We start from the raw sequence: 11,385 nt of genomic DNA, 5'->3' as shown, positions 1-11,385 counted from the left end.
TGATGTCACCCAGCTTTTTCCTGCCTGCATACTCTGCTGTTATTACTCATTGTAATAGTCTTTGATGTATGTGAATTGTTTCTGAACTTTCCTCTTCTTTGTTCTCATTTCCTGTTCCTTTGCCCTAAAGTCACAATATTTTGACTTTAGTTAAATATTTTCTTTTAATGTGATCCTTTTATTTCATTTCTACGTGATTCTCTTTTTTTATTCTTGTCTTGTTTTCTGCCTCTCATTCTATTCCTTATTAATTCTTTCTCTCTTTCATAAGCACTTGTACTCTGTCCCTTTCTTTCCACTCTTTATTATTTGCAACATATTCCTGCTGTTTCTTTTTTCCAGCATATCTTTCACTTTTTTTGCTAAACTGTTGTGATTTATTTTCTTTCTTGGTGTTCTCTGCCTCTTGCATAGCATCTCAGTACCCCCCTCCCCTTTTCAGTCATCTGTTCCCTGTTCCTTTAGTGCAATAAATCTGCTTTCTTTCTCTTTAGTTTCCAGCTCTCTTTTCTTATGCGCTACTTTTTCTACTACCTTCTTTGTTGCTTCATTTATTTCTGCACCACACCTCCACATTCTCTGGCTGGTTATTTCCTCCTTATCATTTCTTAAAAACATATAACATTCTTTTTTCTTCTGTTCCGTATCCTTTATATATTTGCCTTTTGTCTCGCTTCATGCTTTTCCTTCACTGCTTTTCGTCTGCCTTTTATCTTTCCTCCTCCTGTTTCTACTTAAAATAAAATTTCAACATTCCCCTGCAACCCTTCTGCCTCCTCTGGCATCCTTTGACACACCCAAATCTTACTCTTAAATGGGATCCTAGGATACACAAACAGCAAAAAGAAAGTGTAACATTGGTTTTGAGCTATGGGACCAAAGTCATCTTCTGGATTCTACTTGAGCAGGACATCAGCTGCTTTTTTGACACTACTATTGGCTGCCTTGATTTTAATAGTCATTATACTTGGAGCTCTATATGCACGAACAAGAACACCTCAATGGTCTCACCACATCTGTAACACTTCTACTTCACTGGAGAACATTACAGATCCTACAGGCAGACCAGGTGTCTGGAATAATCCACGTCTGCCTCATAATTTAGTGCCTTTGCACTATGACTTGGAGTTGTGGCCAAGAATGCAAGCAGACGATGAGGGTAACTATCCCTTTTCAGGACAAGTAAACATCACCATAAGCTGTGTAGAGGACACAGATGTTCTTCTGTTGCACAGTGTTCAGCTGAACTTCTCCTATGTTGGTCTCAGACTTCTGGGAAACAAATCTATATTGGATCAGAACATGGAACATTCTAAACTAGAAGCAATTGACACATCTACACTGCAGGGAGGCAAAGCATACAAACACCTGCAAGATCCTGCCTATAATATTCATGGAGGCAATATCAGCATAAACAGTGTATGGACCTTTGAGGATAACAGTTATATGGTACTGGAGCTGAGTGAAGAACTTGCTGCTGGGAATCTTTACTTTCTGGAGCTTAATTACACTGGATTTATAAGGCAAAATTCTGCTCTCTATATTACACATTACAAAGATTTTAACATAGACAAGTAAGTAGCAAGTAAAATAGAGGCACTGGTTTTGTGCAATGCTACAAATGCTAAAGTAAAGACACTTGTATAAGTGTTGATATTTAGTCACTATTTGGGCAGCGTTTGTTTTCAGAACCCCTTGCTGACATAATTTCCGACCGCTAACTAATTTCAAGGGAATTTAAGCTATGTCTCACAGTCATTCTAAATTAACAGCACATGGAAGAAAGTTGCCTCCTAGTTATTTGCTTGTTTCTTTACTTACCAGCTGCACAAATCAAAGCAAAAACTAACTTTTCACTTGCAGTATTGCATGCAGCTCTATGGGTAATAAGGCAATAACAAACTCCTCTATTAACTAAAATAACTTTTGCCTGTGTTTTGTCAGTAGAAATTTTGAGGATACTGGATAAACTAATTTTGCAAAAGAAAAGGAATGAATTAAAATCTAAAATTGTAATAGAATAAAAAGAGGTAAGTAAGTAAAGTAAAACATTGTGTGAGTTTCAGGAAGTCGTTACTGTTCTGTGTGAACCCCCATGGTGTATTATATGATCTTGTAACAGGGGTACTGGAAGTTGTAGTTTAACAACAGCTGGACTCTGTAGGAGGGCCAGCCCATGTATTAGTTACTGACTTATTAAATTGGGGAATATTGGATAGTCTTTGATCTCTGGGGCCCCATAAAGATCAAGCCAATCTCTGCTTGAACCCCCTATCCCCCAAAGACAGCTTTAAATGGGTTGTTCAGCTTTATATAAACTTTTAGTATGACATAGAGAGAGATATTTTGAGACACACTACAAATGGTTGTCATTTTTTATTATTTGTGGTTTTTGAGGTTTTTTTTAACTTTTTATTCAGTAGCTTTCAGCAATTTCAGCTGCCCTGAATAGAAAGAAGAGCATGAAAATGTAGTAATCATTTCAAAGCTGGAAAGTGAGGGCAAATAAAAAAGAAAGAAATTAAGGCCAATTGAAAAGTTGCTTTGAATTAGCCATTGTATAACATACTAAAAGTTGATTTAAAGTGAACTACCCTTTTAAGGAAGACACAGAAGGAGAAAACCTGAAAAGGTTGAGAGAGTGGTTAGTGTGTATGGTGCATAGGAAACAAGCAGTGAGACAGAGATGATTGCAAGAGAAGACTGTGTGGCCAATACATATTGAGAAAGACAAGCCAGGCAAGAAATCATCACAGCTGAACTGTTTCTAAATACTGATATTTAGCTAGAAACTCTGAATAGGCTGAAAAGAAATCAGTACTCCGGGTTCTTGGGGAATGCATAGCTGCAAAGAGAGAGAAGTAGTGTATGCAAATATGTATGTGTATGTGTATGGAGCTAAGGAAAGCACAATCCTCCCCCCCTCCAAAAAACATGGTTTGAAACACAAACAGAATGTTACACTAACCAACAACAAATGGTCTCAGCCTTAGGCAAATAAGGAATATATTTAAATATTACTCTCTCTCTACATTTCTTTACTGTCACTGTTTTATTGTGGAAAAATAGCATTCATCATGGCTGTGAGATCTCCATTTTATTGTTATTTTACTTTATGACAGATGCCAAAACAAAGCATTATGATTGCTCCTACCATTGTATACACAAGCCACAACCTCCAGCTTTGTTTATAAACAAAGATCATAAATAGAAATAATTTTAATGAATTCAATAGTTGCTCCAAGCAGTAAATGTGTGGTCTCGTAGTTAGAGCGGTTAAGCTAAGCACCATATGACCTCTCCCAGGCAGTTGGTATTATCTAAACTATGGCTGGATCACTACTGACTATCAATATGGCCATAGGCACACAGCTACAGGCCACCAGTGAACACAATGCTGAAAGTAACACTAAATCATTTGGCATTTTAATCAGTTGCTTGATATGACACAGCACAGTTTAGTGAGGTCTTTGCAATGAAGCCTGTTCTAATTTTCTGATTTTTGATAATGCAGGTATGAGACCTGTAATCCAAAATGCTCGGGACCGGGGGGGGGGTTCCAGATAATGGATCTTTCTGTAATTTGGATCTTCAAACCTTAAAACTACTAAAAATTAATTTAAACATGAAATAAACTCAATGGTCTGATTTTGTTTCAGATAATAATTAATTATATCTTAGTTGGGACCAAGTACAAGGTACAGGTACTGTTTTGTTTAGGAAATCATTTGATTATTTGGATAAAACGGAATCTATGGGAGATGGTCTTTCTATAATTTGGAGCTTTCCAGATAACACTTTCCCGGATAACGGATCCCATACCTGTATTAACAGATGATGTGGAAAATCGGGGGCCTTTTCTAGAAAATTTATCTTACACTGATTGAATTTCATGGAACTGCCTTTGGCCCTGCAACATGTATTTTTTTAGAATTTTCTCTGAGTTTTCAAGCGGTGACTATACCTTAAGTGTCTTTTTGGCCTGCTATTATTCAGTTATCTGAAAAAGCATGTGTATGCTGGTACAAGCACTTGTCAGGAACAGGGCCGGATTTACATAGTCGGCGCCCCTAGGCCCACTGCCGTTCATCGCCCCTGTCCCCTCCCCTTTATTCGTGCAAATTTTCATTATCTGGACCGGAGTAATGGGGATTGGAGCACATGGAAATGTAAAAAAATGATTGTACCTCCAGCGCATCCCCAGTGTTTTTGAATCAATTTGAGTGTGGTTGGGTAGCATGCCGTCCCCCTAAAATCCTGCTGCCCTAGGCCTGGGCCTAGGTGGCTTTTCCACAAATCCGGGCCTGGTCAGGAAGGTTCAGTGCAAGCCAATGGGGATATTTTAGATGCTTTAATGCTCCATTTTGGGCTACTTAAAAACACTGGGGCAATGTAATAAATGGTCAAATCTAGTAACTCATAGCAACCAATCAGATGTTTGTTTTGCCATCAGCTGATTTGGGGTAATTAGACAAGCAGCACATTTAAGACCATTTATTTATGAAGTGCCAGAACAGCACTGGCATTGCCCTTAGGAAAATTAGATAATAGCCTGCTGAGCTTGGTCTGTAGTGTTGTTTAGCTTCTCCTTTATGACTCTTTGGAAGAGCTTACACTGTAACCCTGAAGCAAAGCCTGTGTGGTGACATGTTTGTATCATGTAGTACCTATATCCATATTTTCCTGTAGCCTGGCATTTCCCCAAGTCTTTTCTCTAACTTTCCTTTCTGGTGAGCATCTGTTTTGTTTACTGGGGCTGATCTTCAAATTGTGCAAGTGCTAACCCTTCCTATCCTGCCAGATGACTTTATGACCCCTTCTCCTATTGGTTACAGTGCCTGTCCATCACTCTATCTTCCAAAGGAACAAACATGCTCAGAGGGACCATCATATGCACACTACCTCTGACGGTATTTTACTGTCTATATTAGGACCACATTATTCCTCTATTTTATTATTAGTTTATATGAAGGCATTACTATGCATGCAGTTTGAACCCGGTCCAGTTTCATTTTCTCAGGACTTCTAAGTGATGTTAGATGGGGGTTTAAGGCTGCACTCAAACTATTTTGGCTACTTTGATATTTAGAACTGTACTGCATAAGCCACAAAAATAATGCTGAATATATTCAGAAAAAAGGCAGATATGAAAATCTGTGTACTTTGCAATTTATGGCTTTCAATTCCTTCTTCACACCATGCGAGTTCCTTTCATTTCTCTCATAAAACTAGATTCCTTAAATGTCATGTATTTAAATTCATTAAATTTAGATATAACTTGAAGGTCTACTGTCTTCTGCAATCATCCAGTAATTATAAGCTAAATTCCACTTCTGGATGGCAGCTATGGAATTAATGCCTATGCACCATACACTGTCTATAAGCATTAGGAAAATGTATTCCATTCCAAGTGGCAAGTAATTAATTACTGCACCTGGGAAAACTAAGTGGGGCTCATTTATCAACACTGGGCAAATTTGCCCCGGGCAGTTACCTATAGTAACCAATCAGTGATTAGCTTTTTAAAGCCAACTGTAAGAAGAACAATGAATGTGTAAGTAAACTCACCCCTGGTGGTCTAGTAGGGGCCGTCTGGGACACCTCTCTCTTCCTGCACCGATGTGCATTTTCCTGCATGCCGCTTCCGGTTTTTTGACGCGGCGTGTGTCTGACGTCATCACACATGGTGCGAAATTCAAAATATTTAAAGAGGCCTTTTACTGAAACTCATTGCCCAACGTAGGCATATTGATATAGTTCCTGGGTGCATTTTCCAAGTATTTCTGTCCAGTTTTTGACCCTGCCTGACCCTGACCAAGCCTTGCCTGCTGCCCGTCCTGACTTTTGTCTGTATCTTGACCATTCTTTCAGATTCTGTCTGCTGCTGTTTTACTGTGTACCGACCCAGCCTGTGACCTTGACTACGCTCCTACCTTCCAATTTGGTACTGCACTTCCCGTTTGGTAACGACCCGGCCTGTCCCTGACCACGCTCCTACTCTCCCTTCCTGTTTGCATGTACGGTTCCCTTGCTCGCCCAGAACTTTCTCCCCTGTTCTCCCGTATTAAAACCTTGCGGCATCTGAGTAGCAGAGGGCTCCACCCGAAGCCAAAGGCTGCTGCTACAGGCAGAAAAGCGGGCTTAAAATGCAGCAATTTGAATTCTTGAAAAAAATTAGCTATTTTTGTGTACCTCGACTAGGAAATAGTCCAAATTTAATTCGAATTTGAGAAAATTTAGAAAATTTGAATATCGAAATTTATCTTTTTATTTTTCTTTAAAAATTCGACTTTGACCATTCGCCACCTATAACCTGCCAAATTACTGTTTTAGCCTATGGGGGACCTCCTAGAACCTATTTGGAGTCAATTGGCGCACTTTGAAAAATCAAGGTTTTTTTTGGGTACGTTTTCCATTCGAATTCGATCGAATGTGCTATTACTTCGATTCGTACGTTTCGAATTCCGTCGAAAACTGACTTATTTGATTGAAACGGACCTATTCGGCCAAAAAAAACTTCAACTTAATTTCTGTTGGTCTTTTTGAATTCGAATTTGGAAGTTTTTCAAATTCCAAATTCAACCCTTGATAACTAGGCCCCTATATGTTGAGGAAAGCTCTGCCCTTGCAAGAAAATAGGTCTGATTCTAAGCCTTTATAAAACCTTTATTACACATACTGTATTCACATACTGACATAATTGCTCTGAACCTGTTTATAACAACTATGCCGGGCTCCTTCATGCACTCCCAAAACATTCTTATCTGTCTTTCTCCAGGGTTGCATTCCTGTATTATTACTCTTGCTGTTGCAAGGACTCAGGTTTAGTGATTACAAGAAAATCTTCTCAATGCCTTTAACACATTTATTTGCAGAAGTATTAAACGCACAAGCTTTCGGGGTCCAACCCCGAACCCCGAAAGCTTGTGCATTTAATACATCTGCAAATAAATGTGCTAAAGGCATTGCCTAGCTGAACTGGTGTGCTTCTTCCCTAATTGGAATCTGTTGGGCTTGGAAGAGGCCTGGGATATGGATGCACCCGGTAACACAAAGTAAGAGGTGTGTGGCAAATCAAAAGTTAACTCATAAATAAAAGGCCCTGTAGCTTTAGGACATATGTAACCTCATTTTGACATTTTTATTCTTACCATATTTTACTATTTTACCCCAATTTTACATGCCCCTGTTTTACCTTTTCCCAAAGTTTACATCTATTTTAGGGTCCCTTCATGTTCTAATGAGTTTTAGTGGAAGCATTTCCCAGATTTTTTGTTTTCCCACAATTTACATCATCATTTTGTACACTTTTTTGTAGTTTACAAAGTTTTTACAGAAAAAACCAATTTGTCATACCCCCATTTTATGTTTTCCAGGATTTTACTTCTATTTTTTCTTGGTCCCCTCCCTGGAACACTTAGAATTGGGGTTTGACTGCATTTCTGAGACATGTAAGATCATTGTCAGACTGGCACACCAGGATACCAGGAAAACTCCCGGTGGGCCCAGGTGTCCGTGGCCCACTTGCTTCAAATAATTTGGCATATTTCATGGTCATTCCCTATTTCTATGAGAAAAAAAGACTAAAAGCATGGAGTAATTGATTATAGTATGTAAAGAAAAGAGGAGAATAGAGGTTGAGTGAGGAGAGGAAGTATAATAGGACGGAGAGTGGTCCCCTGGTCTAATTTTTTTGGGTGGGCCGCTGGTGTCCCAGTCCGACACTGTGTAAGATATTACAGAACACAGCATGGTAAGCTTTTAGATACGGATCCAAGAGTACAGTATAATATGGCAGCACTCATAAATACCAAACATTAATTAAGGTTTGCACCAATTAGACATGGCTTGTCTTCTTATAATTCCACATTTGCACACTCCCAACATAATTTTCCAATTGTAGATTTCCTTATTCTGTAGTTGTTCTTTTATACACCTTTGTACAATGTACATGGTATTTGTCTAGTTTGTTACAAAGCCCAATACAAAGGTATATTCTCTTTTTAGCCTCAGTTGCCTACTGGTTTCTTTATTGACCAGAGAAGGATTTGTTGGGAAATTGAAAATGTAACCATCTCGTTGTGATACTTATTAATTTGTTACATAGTGTACTTAGCACCTTCTGGTTATGCCCTACAAGCTGAATTACTTTTTTGTGCACACATTTTTTTCTACCATAGAGCCGTGGTTGCTTCATTGTTGGAACCAGAGTATGCACGGGCTGTGTACCCATGTTTTGATGAGCCTGCGTTAAAAGCAACATTTAATATTAGACTTGTGCATAATTCAAGTTACGTGGCGCTTTCCAACATGCCTGCAGTGGGTAAGTTCAAATGCATGCAAGTTCTTATGCATAGTTTTTATTTCTGTAACGTTTAAAGAAATCCACCTTTAAATGGATGCTGTTGCTGAAATCTTGTATGGGTATGGGACCTGTTATCCACAATGCTCAGGACCTGGGGTTTTCTGGATAAGGGATCTTTCCATAATTTGGATAATGTAGACACCAAATTAACCCAATCAAATAGTTTTGCCTCCAATAAGGATTAATAATAAATTAGTTTGGAACAAGTACAAAAACACACTTGCTTTACTTAAGAGAGGAGGTTGCCAAACTTTGTGGATGTCCTGTCTAGGAGACCATGAAGTAGCAGACAAGAGTCCAGCCTGTACTGGAAATGGGTGATTCCTAGTGACTTAGTGGGTTATTTACTAAAATCCGTATTTATCTTATATTATATTTAAAAAAAAAACACTACCAAACTCCCATGCTCGATTTGACCTTATTTATTAATAAAATAAACCAAATTAACTGGATTCTGGAAAAACTCGATACAGTCGCTCAGGCTTTTTTCCTAAATCTCTCAATTAAGAAGTCTCAAAAAAAATCTAGTTTTTGCCCCAAAAAAGCTAACCAGATAAAATAGAGGTTTAGTAACCCTTAGGGGCAAATTCATCAAGGGTCAAATAACGAGGGATAATTAACCCTCGATATTCGACTGGGGAATGAAAATCCTTCGACTTCGAATATCGAAGTCGAAGGATTTTGCGCAAATACTTTGATCGAAGGAATAATCGTTCGAATTGAACGATTCGAAGGATTTTAATCCAACGATCGAAGGATTATCCTTCGACCAAAAAAAGTTAGGCAAGCCTATGGGGACCTTCCCCATAGGCTAACATTGAGCTCGGTAGCTTTTAGGTGGCGAACTAGGGGGGTCGAAGTTTTTTCTTAAAAAGACAGTACTTCGACTATCAAATGGTCGAATAGTTGAACGATTTGTAGTTCCAATCATTTGATTCAAAGTCGTAGTCGAAGGTCGAAGTAGCCCATTCGATGGTCGAAGTAGCCAAAAAAAATTTGAAATTCGAAGTTTTTTTTCTTCTATTCCTTCACTCGAACTTAATGAATGGGCCCCTTATGTGTCTGTAACCTTATTATAAAAGGTGTCCAATTAAAATGATGTATTTATTATTTAAAATGCAGAGCCTTTATTTGTGCGATCAGCAGATCTGTTGATATGAACAAAGCCTGCTGAGCATGAAAGTGCATATGATGTAAAAGCCTTTCTAACTGGTACACTTCTGTTCTAAAATTAATGAATATTTTTCAGCTGTTTCCGAAAGGGAAGATGAAGATGGAACTGTGTGGACTGTTACCACCTTTAACACTACACCAAAAATGTCAACATATATAACTGCTTTTGTTGTTTGTGACTTTGATTACGTCAACATCACTGAAAGAGGCAATGAGGTAACTGAAATTCAAAATGAACAGATTATCAAGCACAAGTTATTTACTCTGATATACTTGTAGCGCTATAGTAAATTGAGTGCACCGTTCTCTATCTATGAGCTCCACTCCCAATACTGTGCTCTGGATGAGACCTTACTTCTAAGGGAGTAAGCCCTCGCAAACGGTGTGGAGGCAGGGTGTAGTGTAACTGTAACTTGATGCAGGGTGCAAGAGGTTCTTACAACCAATGAACATATTTATTGAACAATAAAAATGCTCAATGGAGTGTTCATAAGAGCAAAACATCATCATACAGAAAAGTGGTCAGTATTAGTCCCCTCAGGGAAGAGAACATACACAGCAGAAATGAAGGTACACCCAGCTTTCAGCCTTTTCCCTAAGTGGAACCCAGGGGAATCACTACATCCCTAAGTCTGTACACTTAGTCCCTACTTCTGGGCAATTAGTACCCAGGATCTTAATCCCTCTGACTCTCCTTGCCGGAGCCTTAAGATGCTCAGCTAAATAGCCTGTCTATCACTCCTAGAGTGACCTCTTATGGTGAATAGCCTATCCTTACTAGACCTGACCTGTCTAGGTTCCACTCCAGCTCTGCCTGCCTGCTCAGGCTAGAGCCAGCACAAGATGGACCCTGAGCACATTTGGACCCATATACCACTGGGGATTTGCCTGCCAATATTATTAGGGGTGGCTAATTTACAAGACCCCTACATACTTAAATGCATTAATAATTTATTCAGGTGAAAGAATTTTAATACCTCTTCTAAAATAGTTTTATACCATATTAATATTTTATGAGAAAAAAGGAGCCCTTGAAAGAATTCAGTTTGTTGCACCACCCACTTTCTAGCTGGCAGAAGCCTGTTTGCTTTATATAGGTTGAGAAATACTGGGCAAAAGACTCTGTGTACTGCATGTCCACAAGTGACAGTACTAGAAAATATGTAGGTCACAGCTGCAGCCACCAATCCAGCATATAAATTAGTTAGTATTGTGAAAAACGGTATCAAAAACTATAGACTACATATGCAAATGTCATGGCTAAGGGAGTCTTAGCTAGCTTGAGCTTGCACCCCAGTGTGCTTACATCCCACCCACTCTCTGGTTAGCTTCAGCCTTGTGAGTCAAACCCAGCAGAGGTCCTAAAATAATTTACAGAAAAATAAATGTTTCTAAGCTAATGTGTAGAAATTTTCTAAATGCCAGTAAACTCTGGAAAAATTGAAACTGAGCAGAAAAGTGCCGGACACGCATTTCACTTCACTTGTCAAAAACTCCAGCATTTAGCAACCAATCTTGCTTTCAAGCAGTACCCACCTGCACCCGTTGATGATGATTTTATGATTTCATATATAGTCTGCAATGTGATTCATTCTGACACCCTGAATACAAACCATGAACAAAATTAAAAGCCTGTGATGTTTTGCTCTAAAGACAATTTTGTTCTACAGATCCGAATTTGGGCACGTAAGGAACTAGTGCAGAAGGGGTTTGCAAGCCTTGCTCTGAGTATTGCAGGCCCACTCCTTTCATACATGGAAGATTTATTCAATGTCTCATATCCTTTGCAAAAAACAGGTATGTTTGGTCAATATTTTGAAATGTTTTGCCACTTGTGTTGAAAAAAA

General features: G+C 38.8%; 1 protein-coding gene across 1 annotated transcript in view; it reads left to right on the top strand.

The window, feature by feature from the left end:
* Nucleotides 1–213: 213 nt before the first annotated feature.
* lvrn.L (laeverin L homeolog) overlaps nucleotides 214–11,385 on the top strand; it is a 40,322-nt gene continuing 29,150 nt past the window's right edge. Inside the window, exons 1-4 of the mRNA XM_018264282.2 lie at nucleotides 214–1,574; nucleotides 8,181–8,323; nucleotides 9,615–9,754; nucleotides 11,209–11,335. Coding sequence (XP_018119771.1) covers nucleotides 871–1,574; nucleotides 8,181–8,323; nucleotides 9,615–9,754; nucleotides 11,209–11,335 — 1,114 coding nt within the window. The 5' untranslated portion in view covers nucleotides 214–870. The remainder of the gene's footprint in view (nucleotides 1,575–8,180; nucleotides 8,324–9,614; nucleotides 9,755–11,208; nucleotides 11,336–11,385) is intronic.

The sequence above is a fragment of the Xenopus laevis genome, chromosome 1L (assembly GCF_017654675.1).
Source record: "Xenopus laevis strain J_2021 chromosome 1L, Xenopus_laevis_v10.1, whole genome shotgun sequence".
Classification (NCBI taxonomy): Eukaryota; Metazoa; Chordata; class Amphibia; order Anura; family Pipidae; genus Xenopus; species Xenopus laevis.
The sequence above is the reverse complement of the archived record's forward strand: the minus strand, read 5'-3'. Positions and strand labels throughout refer to the sequence as shown.